Here is a 14441-nt window from a genome sequence, read left to right as displayed (position 1 = left end):
GGAAGTGCTGCTAAGCTAGGTATTGGTCGGACCTGCACATCTCATCATATGAGACACTTCATCATTGTAACATTTCATCACCATAACATTTCATCATTGCAAAAAGTGCATTTTGTAAACATAAGTACATGTAGGTGTAATTAAGTCATTAACATACTGAGCAAGTTAACCCTAACCCTAAATGTCTCGTATGATGAGGTGTCTGGTCACCATTTTAAAAGGTATGTGATCATTAGTGTGCACTTTATTGCTTAAGAGATGTCTTTGGAAAGTGAAGCGCATCTAAACAAAATCAACATATAAAGAAAGAGCACAGTACAGTGATTAACGTCATCTTGAAAGAGCACAGTAAAGTGATTAACGTCATCTTGAAAGAGCACAGTACAGTGATTAACGTCATCTTGAAAGAGCACAATATTGTGATTAACATCATCTTGAAAGAGCACAGTACAGTGGTTCACATCATCTTGAAAGAGCACAATATTGTGATTAACGTCATCTTGACAGAGCACAATACTGTGATTAACGTCATCTTGAAAGAGCACAATACTGTGATTAACGTCATCTTGAAAGAGCACAATATTGTGATTAACGTCATCTTGAAAGAGCACAGTACAGTGATTAACGTCATCTTGAAAGAGCACAGTACAGTGATTAACGTCATCTTGAAAGAGCACAGTACAGTGATTAACGTCATCTTGAAAGAGCACAATATTGTGATTAACGTCATCATCTTGAAAGAGCACAATACTGTGATTAACGTCATCATCTTGAAAGAGCACAATACTGTGATTAACGTCATCTTGAAAGAGCACAGTACAGTGATTAACGTCATCTTGAAAGAGCACAGTACTGTGATAAACGTCATCATCTTGAAAGAGCACAGTACAGTGATTAACTTCATCTTGAAATAGCACAGTACAGTGATTAACGTCATCTTGAAAGAGCACAATATTGTGATTAACGTCATCATCTTGAAAGAGCACAATACTGTGATTCACGTCATCTTGAAAGAGCACAGTACAGTGATTAACTTCATCTTAAAAGAGCACAGTACAGTGATTAACGTCATCTTGAAAGAGCACAATACAGTGATTAACGTCATCATCTTGAAAGAGCACAGTACAGTGATTAACGTCATCTTGAAAGAGCACAATACTGTGATTCACTTCATCTTGAAAGAGCACAGTAGTGATTAACGTCATCATCTTGAAAGAGCACAATACAGTGATTAACGTCATCATCTTGAAAGAGTACAATACTGTGATTAACGTCATCTTGAAAGAACACAATATTTTGATTAACGTCATCATCTTGAAAGAGCACAATACTGTGATTAACGTCATCATCTTGAAAGAGCACAATACTGTGATTAACGTCATCTTGATAGAGCACAGTACAGTGATTAACGTCATCTTGAAAGAGCACAATACTGTGATTAACGTCATCATCTTGAAAGAGCACAATACTGTGATTAACGTCATCTTGAAAGAGCACAATACTGTGATTAACGTCATCATCTTGAAATAGCACAATACTTTGATTAACGTCATCATCTTGAAAGAGCACAATACTGTGATTAACGTCATCTTGAAAGAGCACAATACTGTGATTAACGTCATCTTGAAAGAGCACAGTACAGTGATTAACGTCATCTTGAAAGAGCACAGTACTGTGATAAACGTCATCATCTTGAAAGAGCACAGTACAGTGATTAACTTCATCTTGAAATAGCACAGTACAGTGATTAACGTCATCTTGAAAGAGCACAATATTGTGATTAACGTCATCATCCTGAAAGAGCACAATACTGTGATTCACGTCATCTTGAAAGAGCACAGTACAGTGATTAACTTCATCTTGAAAGAGCACAGTACAGTGATTAACGTCATCTTGAAAGAGCACAATACTGTGATTCACTTCATCTTGAAAGAGCACAGTAGTGATTAACGTCATCATCTTGAAAGAGCACAATACAGTGATTAACGTCATCATCTTGAAAGAGTACAATACTGTGATTAACGTCATCTTGAAAGAACACAATATTTTGATTAACGTCATCATCTTGAAAGAGCACAATACTGTGATTAACGTCATCATCTTGAAAGAGCACAATACTGTGATTAACGTCATCTTGATAGAGCACAGTACAGTGATTAACGTCATCTTGAAAGAGCACAATACTGTGATTAACGTCATCATCTTGAAAGAGCACAATACTGTGATTAACGTCATCTTGAAAGAGCACAATACTGTGATTAACGTCATCATCTTGAAATAGCACAATACTTTGATTAACGTCATCATCTTGAAAGAGCACAATACTGTGATTAACGTCATCTTGAAAGAGCACAATACTGTGATTAACGTCATCTTGAAAGAGCACAGTACAGTGATTAACGTCATCTTGAAAGAGCACAGTACTGTGATAAACGTCATCATCTTGAAAGAGCACAGTACAGTGATTAACTTCATCTTGAAAGAGCACAGTACAGTGATTAACGTCATCTTGAAAGAGCACAATACAGTGATTAACGTCATCATCTTGAAAGAGCACAGTACAGTGATTAACGTCATCTTGAAAGAGCACAATACTGTGATTCACGTCATCTTGAAAGAGCACAGTAGTGATTAACGTCATCATCTTGAAAGAGCACAATACAGTGATTAACGTCATCATCTTGAAAGAGTACAATACTGTGATTAACGTCATCTTGAAAGAACACAATATTTTGATTAACGTCATCATCTTGAAAGAGCACAATACTGTGATTAACGTCATCATCTTGAAAGAGCACAATACTGTGATTAACGTCATCTTGAAAGAGCACAGTACAGTGATTAACGTCATCTTGAAAGAGCACAATACTGTGATTAACGTCATCATCTTGAAAGAGCACAATACTGTGATTAACGTCATCTTGAAAGAGCACAATACTGTGATTAACGTCATCATCTTGAAAGAGCACAATACTTTGATTAACGTCATCATCTTGAAAGAGCACAATACTGTGATTAACATCATCTTGAAAGAGCACAGTACAGTGGTTCACATCATCTTGAAAGAGCACAATATTGTGATTAACGTCATCTTGACAGAGCACAATACTGTGATTAACGTCATCTTGAAAGAGCACAGTACTGTGATTAACGTCATCATCTTGAAAGAGCACAGTACAGTGATTAACGTCATCTTGAAAGAGCACAGTACAGTGATTAACGTCATCTTGAAAGAGCACAATACAGTGATTAACGTCATCATCTTGAAAGAGCACAGTACAGTGATTAACGTCATCTTGAAAGAGCACAATACTGTGATTCACGTCATCTTGAAAGAGCACAGTAGTGATTAACGTCATCATCTTGAAAGAGCACAATACAGTGATTAACGTCATCATCTTGAAAGAGTACAATACTGTGATTAACGTCATCTTGAAAGAACACAATATTTTGATTAACGTCATCATCTTGAAAGAGCACAATACTGTGATTAACGTCATCATCTTGAAAGAGCACAATACTGTGATTAACGTCATCTTGAAAGAGCACAGTACAGTGATTAACGTCATCTTGAAAGAGCACAATACTGTGATTAACGTCATCATCTTGAAAGAGCACAATACTGTGATTAACGTCATCTTGAAAGAGCACAATACTGTGATTAACGTCATCATCTTGAAAGAGCACAATACTTTGATTAACGTCATCATCTTGAAAGAGCACAATACTGTGATTAACGTCATCTTGAAAGAGCACAATACTGTGATTAACGTCATCATCTTGAAAGAGCACAATACTGTGATTAACGTCATCATCTTGAAAGAGCACAATACTGTGATTAACGTCATCTTGAAAGAGCACAGTACTGTGATTAACGTCATCATCTTGAAAGAGCACAATACTGTGATTAACGTCATCTTGAAAGAGCACAATAGTGTGATTAACGTCATCTTGAAAGAGCACAATACTGTGATTAACGTCATCTTGAAAGAGCACAATACTGTGATTAACGTCATCTTGAAAGAGCACAATACTGTGATTAATGTCATCTTGAAAGAGCACAGTACAGTGATTAGAATCTTAATTTATCATCAAATTTTCCAAAAGCTGAAGATAATTTACTTCCTAGTCCAAACCTCCCGCAGGACGACGGGCGGTGGCAGCGGGCAGTGTTTGAACCCAGGACCATCGAGAAGTCTGAACGACAGTCCAGCTCGCATACCGCACGACCAGGCTGCCATTTTACATTTATCTTATTTCTCACTTTCTATCAGTTTGTTCAGCATAGCGGCCATTGTCGAAATTTCTAATGATCAAAAATTATTTAAGAATTTCTATGACACAAGCAGGTTGTTTTCCATTGAGAAACAGACCAAAGCTTAGATTTTGATGCGCTGGTTACTGACTTTTCTACTTAGAAGGCCAGAAAAATATTACTAACTTAATGTTACATTTAAGTATGTACTGTTAAATCGTGGACGTAGAAACAGATACTAGTTTGTATCAATGTTTCAAAATGTACTACCAAGAAGTGTTTACGTAATGTAAATGTGCAGAATGGGAACTCATAAAACATTTCTTGATTCATTTGAAACACTTTTAAGTTGTTGAAATCTTGTAGGAAATTGTACAAACTTTGACTTTTAAGACTAAATTACTTGTTCTAATGACATAATTGCATTGGAATGTCTTGTGGTAAATGTGCCAATACATTCAGATTACTCAATTGTGTTGTCACACAACATTTGTCTTATTGGGGAGGGGGCCCACCAAGATATTCTTGAACCCGAGCCCACGGGTAACGTGTTACGCCAATGATGTAGACATGACTTACTTTGCAGTGCCGTCATGGCCGGATTTACCTCTAGACAACACAGCGTCCCCACCAAATATTTTGCACTCAAATAGAATATCTTGACTTATAAAGAGCTTCCATAGTTCAAATAGCTTAGTTATTTTTTTCAAGTCTACTTTTGGCTCTAAGCGCTGTGATACTATGAATAGGGGGAAAAAGTCTGTCCTATGTAATACGGTTACAAAATAGAAACTGAACAATAGTTGTGTTTAGAGCTACATCTCCTTTCAAAGACTGAAGAATAAACTCAAAATTTATATAATAGATAAAATAGTGGCTGCTATATTCGAACCCAATTTAGTTTCCAACACTGCCCCGTTTTCAAAGCACTAATACACGTGACTTCGTGACATGGCAAGCGTTACTTTTCTTGTTTATGGTCAGCGGAACGGCCAATCTTAATTGCGAGGAGAACACAGCTTGGCACTGCAAGTGCCCACTTCTGTTAAATGGTTGCGCCATTAGCTCTGCTTGTTTGCCAAGTTCATGATAATAAAACGAATAAAAGTATTGACTTGAGCGTCGACATTTTGATATAAACCAAGACCTTAACTTGCAGTCTTCCCATTTCACTATTACCGGGGAGCTCTGACAGTCACTTGCTAGGTGTGAGACTCAACTAATGCTAGAAACAAGGCTCTTTAAACCGGTAGATGTGAGGCTGTTACCAAGCGAGAGGCTGTGTTGCTAGGAACAAGGCTCTTTAAACCGGTAGATGTGAGGCTCTGTTGCCAAGTGAGAGGGTATGTTGCTAGGAATGAGGCTCTATAAATATGTGAGGATTTTTAAACTGGTAGATGTGAGGCTTTGTTGCCAAGTGAGAGGCTTTTATGCTAGGAATGAGGCTCTTTAAACTGACTTGTAATTATAGAACTACTTTTGACCACGGCACTACAGGATAACTAATATTACAATTCTGAAGGTGCTTAATTAGATTCCTTGATTGGATTCTTTAGATCACGAAATCAATTTCAAAAAATGCACCAATATCTCTGAATGCAACTGTGTAAAATATTTATCGGTAAAATTTTTGGTTGAAAGTATATATATATATATATATATATATATATGATATGTATTACTATTAAAAATAAAAACAATTATATATGTTAGGATTAAGGATGTGTCGCATTAATAAATTTGAAAAAGCTACCAGGAATTTCAATTAAGGAAGTGACATATAGAGTTGTCTGCAGATTGCAATGACCGAATATTTCCACAAGTTTATTTTAAAAGTAATATGTCATCAAGTGTAATCTAATGGGATTAATGAACTAATACAGTCAAATATAGTTTGTATAACTTAACTGTGATCTTAATGATATTCAATGATGATTGTATTCTTGTTTATGAAAAAAAAAGGGGGGGGGGGAGTGTGTATGTGCCCTTTCCCCTTGTTCAATGAATACCATCTGCGAGTGAAGCAGCAAGTGTGTCAGTGGAATCATTTGTAACTCTTTCAAACAACCGACATTACTCAAGGTCAAGCATTGTTAGTTCAGCACAAACTCTCTTTCTCTCCTGCCAACAACTGTGAGGAGTGGCCATGAGGTAGACATTGACCAAGTCAAATAGACAAACTTTTGATCATGTCACAATTTGTATGTTTTATTTCATTGGTTCAAACAAAAGACATAAATAAAACACGATTGGAAAAAATAAATGTAAAAAGACAAAAACAAAAAAAATCATTTAAAATCATTTCTGTACAGTATAGGACACTACAAGCTTGTCAAACTATTTCTGGTGAAGTGTACATAAGCTCAGAAATCACCATCCTAAGACATAGTCCAACCAGGATTGTGTGTTTATTTCTTACTTTGGTAAACAGTAGGAAGAAAGAGAGTGCAACCTTACACAGGAAGAGAGGGTTCATAAATACAAAGACTGATGTCAAAGTGTAGAGAACATACTAACAAGAACAGCCAAGAGTCAAGATGAAACAAATGACAACAAAAAAAAATGGTATGAAAGCTCTGACAACAAAAGACTGTACACCAAATTATGCCTAGTATTTACAGTAGTGACACACACACACACTGCAGCTTGTAGTTCAAATACAGGTCAAGTAAAGACTATTTTGTTTAGGGTTAAACTAGCATGTATAGATCTAGATGTAACAAATACTGGACAAGTGTCTATTCCTGTAATGAACTAAAACTATTGCCTAAACATCAAGATTTTGTTTAATTACAGAGCAACTATTTTTGTACTTAGTACTACTATTGCTTCTTACTTGGTGCAGTAATACTGTTTCCCTCATTCTCCACAACACTAAGCACAGCAATGACAAGGTACTTCAAGCAAGTAAGCAGTTATATTAACAAATGGGCTATAACTATAGTCATGTATTTCAGCTAAGACTCCTGCGGATTTCACCAGATCAGTCCAGATTTACTGAGTGTCCAATTACAATACATCTAGACTATATGAGCATTAGAAGATAATATTCGATTGCAGGAGAAAAAAAAACATTCATTGAAAAACAACAGTCTTCCTGTAGTGTAAAACAACCATGGTTATTGACATTATACTTGGTCAAATGAGGATATAGTATTAGATACAGCAATTGAGAACTTATTATACATATACATGTGTAGATAACTTGATTAGATATAACTGTAGGATAACTTGAACTCATGAACGTCAAACAGTTTATTTATAGCATGGCAAAAAAAAAGAAAGAAAGAAAGAACTGAACCAATAATTTCCAATGTGTAGAATGAACATGGACTATTTAGAACAATACAATCGTACACACATTGCTAAGTAAGAAATGTCTCCTTCAACTAGCTACAATTCTATTGCACTGGTGTCTTCTGTTTAGTCTACCTGAGAGGCACACTTAGTGCTGTACTAGACTGATGAGCAGTGCTAGTGTTCTAATACCAAAACATCTGGATAACTAATGACTGTCAACCTATTCTACAATGTACAAGGTCTTGGTGCCTGACCACGGGACAGGACACAAAAAGGAATAGCAGAACAAGAAATGGACACAATGCAGTGCAACTGTCCTACAATACACCTCAGTTAGAAACACTTTTACAATCCCAAGTCTTTTCTTCTTCAAACTGATTCATTTTTTTTGTCTGAAAATTGTTTAGTTTTTGTCACCAAAAAAAATTTTGTTCAGCTTTATAGATCTAGTGATATGTAATTTCTAATATAACCTGGCGTAAAGATGTAATATTCAGAAAAGCTGAGTTATCAACCCAACCAATGTGACCAACTTATACATCATCATAAACAACTCATTTGCATACAATCCAAGTCTAGATGAAATGTTTGTGCAGTCCTACATGGAACCAGGCAACACTATGAAAAAGTTGATTGTATAAAACTAACTGCAGCATAGCCAAGCAAGCTTCTTTCTTCATGACATCAATGTTCAGCTAGGTAAAGACCCTAGGAATCACCAGATATTATGAAGGATAAGATACAAGGAAATAAGACATCAGAACTTAGATGTAAAGCTTGACTTTGGTTCTACAACAGTTGAAGTCAGTTATATAAGGAATCAAAGCAGATCCAATTTCTATTCCGCAAACATTCCATTGGTAGCATTATTTTTCTATCTACAGCTTACTCATGAGTCTTTTAGTCTATAGTAGTAGAGCTTATAAATACATAAATAGTTGAATAAAAAGAATTTATAATGACTTTAAACAAATTAGGGTGGCTAGAGAACACACTGACATATATAGGATAATAATATCACAACAATTTAGCATTGTGCAAACTCAAGTGACACTTTGTGCTTCTATTTCATTCATAACTTATTGTTCTGAAACTGCATCACAAGTTAATCATTAGGCTAATTGGATTAAAAATGATTGTTACTGTCTGCTGTAGTCTAGAGTAAGTAGAGTGATTAGATACAAGAAGTTAAATGTACAATGTTAGTTCACAAAATTCAAAGTCATGTTACAAATTGTATGAGCACTGATTCTAGCTAAGTGTACAGGGCAGAGATCAGCGACTCAAGGATCAATAATGCTATTTACAGCACACGTATATTACACTGAAGGATTTGTTCAAATCTTCTGTCTAATTAGAAAGAGAAATCAATCCTTCATTTCTAATATATATTTAAATTTAAAAAAGGGGGCTTATTTTCTGTGATTGAGTCCTTCAGAACTAAACAGAGTAGTGTCCTTTTTAATGCTTATACTCTGGTCATTTAAGGAAAAACAACACACTAATGAAGTAAACAATATGATGCAATGATTAACACAGCCAGATTGAAAAGAAATATAAACATATTCACTGTATAATAAAGTCTGACACAGAACAGACAAAATGACATTCATTTCATGGAACACAAGAGTCATGTTGACAACATGGACAGGCTTACAGTGAGATGGGCCAGCATCCAGATGTTAAAGGGTTTTGTTCTTAACAATTAGCCAAACCTGATCTTTGTATTTCTCCAAAGAAGTAATATTTTAATTATTTGATTTCACAGACCAGAAAACAGCTTAGGAGTAATATGTCCCCAGAAGTAGTTGATTTGTATAGTTAAAGGCTGAAAGTTTTTATTTTCACTGTACTTCTTCATGATTAAAATAAAACTGCATAGCTATAAGCATTGTGGTGACAATACCCAAAGCATCCATTTCCATATACAGAATTTAAGACCTAAGGCATTCTGAAGTTTGTCCCAGTTGTACTGCAAACAAGTGTGATACTTAAGTCACAGAGAACAAAGGTGATTGATGGCTGTGTTTGCCAAATCAAAAATATTCAACTGCTGAGCATAGAACTAAGTGAATTATTGACCCATTTAATCCCAAATGTTACAAAATGCAGTACTACCCTTCTAGTTTTGTCCAAGGAAAACTTTAGTATAAATTATAGACATTGTCTTTTTTTTATTTCCACTAACCTTTTGCTAAGCAAGTTGAAACTATACAGCTATAACTTTGCTGTACTCTAGGTCACTAGTGAAAGGTGAAATCATGGACTATTTCATAGAGCTGGTATTTAACTCAGTACTGGACAGAACAGTATTTATATCCCTCAGAGCGCAGTATCTCAAATGGATCAAATCTAAGAGGTCAATGATCAGTTTAAAAAATCTTACTTCCTGGACAACTAAAATAAGGCAACACACAATGTGAGACCTGCTTCTTCTCTTCACATCAATAACCTAGATAGAAATGCACAGCTGTGATAGTCCACTAGATCAAGTAGAACAACAAGACACACATACTAGTATCAATAAAACAAAACCAGAGCAACAAATAAACCCAAGTTGAGAGAGAGAAATGTATAACAAAAGAAAGCAATGATTGAGACTTGTATAATGCTTAAGAGTTGTGTGTATATATGTACATCAATGGATCAACATCAAAGTTACAATGAACAGGCCTGCTTTATTACAAACATTGTTGCATAACATTAATGTAATGTTACAAAATTTGTATATAACCTATGTATAATTCATTCACCAAAATTAATGGCAATCAGTAAAATGAGTGATGAATAGCAATAAGATATGGATGATTGATAACATGATGAATGACCAAAATGAGGATGAGCTGTGTAGCCAATGACCTGGTAAGCACACGACAACATTATCCATGAGGACACAACTGGTGTATTAGGACAATGGCCAAAATGAGACTAGAATATCTGTTGATGTGTCACCAGACAACACATGCATTATTTGTGGTTTAGCAATTCAACCACACAACCTAATAGACAATTCTTAAGTAAAAACGTGCTTCTACTTATGTGACAGAGTAGACAACTAATTCAATGTCTTTCTAAATGAATTTTACAGACTATCTTACCTTCAGTGAAAAAATTAATATATTTTTTTTAGGTCCACATTTTAACAGAAATATTTTTTTTTTTCCTTTTGAAGAGACCAAAGCTAAGCAAATGATTCAAGATATTTATTAACAGAATGAGCCCCCAACAATAAAGTAAGAAAAAATGTCTACTGCAATGTTACACTTGTAAAACATTCTCTCTCTTCACAAGACCTAGTTATGTTTATATAAAGCTGGCAAAACATTTGGATATTGACAACAACAAAAATGACAACTTTGAGTTTTAAAAAATGACATAATAAAATCACATCAAACCAGTCTCTCTCACACACACCCACACACCTGTCACTCTAGATTAGTGCTACACTTGATCCCCATCATAATAATGACATTCTATGTAGGATGTGGGAACAAAGCCTTCAGTGCCATCAGCTTTGCGCACTCTTGTCCAGCCGTCCCCCTGGTCCTGCTCCAATATCTGCATGTCTTCATTCTCATACATGTGTACAGAGCCTTCATTGATGGCTGGGGAGACAAGGAAAGCATTGGAGCAACAAACATCAAATCAATAATACATTAGATTGAAAGAAATCAATTATACATTTTTTTTTTAATACATGCCAAGAATACTATCAAACTATTCATAACTTTTTACTGAATGGAAAACAAAGAATAATTGTATTCAGAAGTCACCTACAAATGTGTAAATTAGACATTTTTGTAATGTAAAAACATTTACAGAGTTCAAAGGTTATAAAAGTGTTTTTTTTATTAAGTATCAGTCATTCAGCTTTTTTGTAAAATGTACTAAGTGCTTTCACCATACAATAGACAAGAACTATAACTTCAATAGAGTCCTAAGTCATCCCAAAGAAGTTACATCACTATTCCCTCATACATTCTATCTTCTACTTTACTTCCTTATTTCATTTTTCTATTAAATTCTTCATTAAATGCTAGATTCTGCTATGTATAACTGGAGTACCTTAGCTTAACAAATAAACATCAATAATAAGGCTTGTCTTCAAGTCTGAAGATTAATGTGTACAGTATTTCATTCATATTTTGCCACATCCATACTGACATACGGTAACCATTCCCCAATGGCACAGCCCAAAAGCTTGCTGACAGAGTCACTCAATTTTATCACAGCATTAATTATTATTTATTAATTTTATCTCAATTATTTCCCCTTTTTAGGCCCAATTTCACCACCAAACCCCACCTTTTCCTCTTCTCGCAAGACTGAGTCCACCACCTTGGTGACAACAAGGCCACCACTTTTCGCTTATCTCCCCTTGACCCAGGGAAAGATAAACAGTTCTAGCACGGCCATTGGTCATTGGCGCCGGGTGTCTGAGGTTCACAGTCGACACCACCTGGGCTGGAATATACTTCATTCTTTCCTCCACCCCTACCGTCTCTCTTTGATCAAGGAGATAATCAGTGTCAATACACCTCTTGACATTTCTAGGTGCGACTCCATTCTCAAATCAGATTCATCCATGTGAGAGATTATCTTTAGTCTCTCGCCCCTCCCTTTTCCGCCCCACTCTTCCGGACCTTTATAAGCTAGACCAAGTCGGAATATACACACTTTGTCATTCCTCCATCACGCTGACAGTTTAAGTCTGGACTATCATTTATTCTTACTTTTAGAGGAATACCGGGTGGTAAGCCGAACTTAATCACAGCTTCATCTTAATTAGTTCGTGTGTATTTTTTGCTGGATAATATTATTTGCATATAACATATCTCATTTATGTTTAATGTGTGCATGTGTATTTCTCACTACTGTAAGTAAGAAACATAACCATTGCATATGTACGTATTTATATATTGCATTAACGTAAGTCCACAATATTATTGCTACATTGCTCAATGGATCATTGTATATACTTGTACATCTTATTTTATTTCCTTTATCTTGGTTGATCGCCTTGATAATCTTGCTAACGCATTGGCACTGCGCTTAGAAGAGAGTTATGAATTATCTCCCCTTTACACATTTTACTCACATGAGCTGCGCCTTTTGGACGGGCACTCTCTGCTTTAATATTCACTCCATTGTTCATGGCTGACGGCTGTATGTAAACAATAGCGTCATGGTCGCTGACCATCGTTCCTTCTCTCCCCCCCCCCCCCCCTTTCTTTCCACTTATGTTGTTTGGTGGAGGTTATTATCTCCCTTACTTTACACATTTTATATTGCTACTGTCAGCAATCTATTTTTCCAATTCCATTTGTCATCCTCTCCCCATTGTACTCAATAGCAATTTTGCCAATCTTTTGAATGCACCTCAGTCGAGGGCATCGATAAGATGCATGAGAGATATGTCCTAACTTGTCTTTGTTTATCTGCAGCCTCCCTCAGGTGTCTGCCTGTTTGGCATATTAAGTTCAGAAGACAAAAGAGACACACTTTCTCAAAGAGTGCCAAGTATGATGATATAATATCACTAAGAGATAGATGCAAACCCTCCCCCCTCCCATTTTGTTGTATATTCTATGTAAATAAATACCCATCAATTCTTTCAAGTTTTTGTATCTTTCTCCATTGTTTGCTTTGTTGCGTGCCTGCTCCCGATATATCTCTGATGGCCCAGTGTACTGCAAACTAAAAATAATCATCCCCTAGACACCAAACAAGCCACTCATACACGCCATACACGAGGGTCGTCACACCCACCCACCGGTGTTCAATTTAGACTTTTGTGTCTATATCTGTCTTCATCACATGTCAGGACAATGTGTCCTGGTCTCACAGATAACCTACGTCAGGTTGTTGACGTGAGGAAGACGGCAGTAATAAATAAGTAGCTGAAAAGACTAAGCATTGACATCGCCGCTCTTCGAGAAACCAGACAGTCTGAAGACGGCATGCTCCACGGGACTGATTGCACTTTCTTTTGGAAAGGAAAAGCACAGAATGAGACTCACATGCTTGGCATGGGCTTTGCTATCAAGAACAGTGTATTTCCATGATAGTCGCACCAGTTGGTGGCTTGGAACAACTAATAAGCACAAGTATGATAACATCATCTGGAAAAGTCACTCTGATTAGTGCCTATGCCCCCACACTATGCTCGCTTTAGGAGGACAAATACAAGTTCTATGAAGAACTCAAGAAAGCCATTGAGAACATTCCTCAAAAAGAGCACATGGTCTTCTAGATGACTTCAATGCAAGAGAAGGATGAGATCACTGCCTTGGGCTTTTTTGGAATCGGCAGGATGAATGAGAACAGAAAAAGACAGCTTGAATTTTGCACATACCAAAAGCTCTGCATTACAAACACATACTGCAGGATAAAACCACAGCAATGTACTCATGGCACCACTGGGCTATGTCACTAAATATTAACAAACATATATTAACTCAATGTGATAACTTGAAATTTCAATGCATGTGCAAATCACATTATTCTAAAATCATTAAACCTATTGCAAAAATCCCAAACTCACCTTCAAATGCATATAAAGCTCTACATCGACCTATCACAGGGAAATTATCAAAATCATCTTCTCCATCTTCATCACCATCTATTGGTCTTAAATACAAATAATATTGTAGTAAGATTATTTTTTAAATTAAAAAAAAAAAAGATTATGAAAAAAATTGTTAACAATTTACAAGTAAATAAGACTTTTAGTTTAAGGTAGGTCATAATAATAAAACTATTGAAATCTCTACCACTTAAATATTGGGAGCTTTTTTTTTTTTTTTTTTCAAACTCTCAAAGTAATTTTACAAAGTCAGTAAAATTGTCAGCTCATAAAAAAAAGTGAGCTTTCTACAGGCCGGAA

General features: G+C 35.8%; 1 protein-coding gene across 1 annotated transcript in view; it reads right to left on the bottom strand.

The window, feature by feature from the left end:
- Positions 1-10369: 10369 nt before the first annotated feature.
- The window catches only part of LOC106073765 (formin-binding protein 1-like), a 33137-nt gene continuing 29065 nt past the window's right edge, over positions 10370-14441 (bottom strand). Inside the window, exons 13-14 of the mRNA XM_013234411.2 lie at positions 14100-14185; positions 10370-11160 (exon numbers count right to left, since the gene is read on the bottom strand). Of these exons, the coding sequence (XP_013089865.1) occupies positions 10997-11160; positions 14100-14185 (250 nt within the window). The 3' untranslated portion in view covers positions 10370-10996. The remainder of the gene's footprint in view (positions 11161-14099; positions 14186-14441) is intronic.

The sequence above is a fragment of the Biomphalaria glabrata genome, chromosome 9 (assembly GCF_947242115.1).
Source record: "Biomphalaria glabrata chromosome 9, xgBioGlab47.1, whole genome shotgun sequence".
NCBI classification, from domain to species: Eukaryota; Metazoa; Mollusca; class Gastropoda; family Planorbidae; genus Biomphalaria; species Biomphalaria glabrata.
The sequence above is the reverse complement of the archived record's forward strand: the minus strand, read 5'-3'. Positions and strand labels throughout refer to the sequence as shown.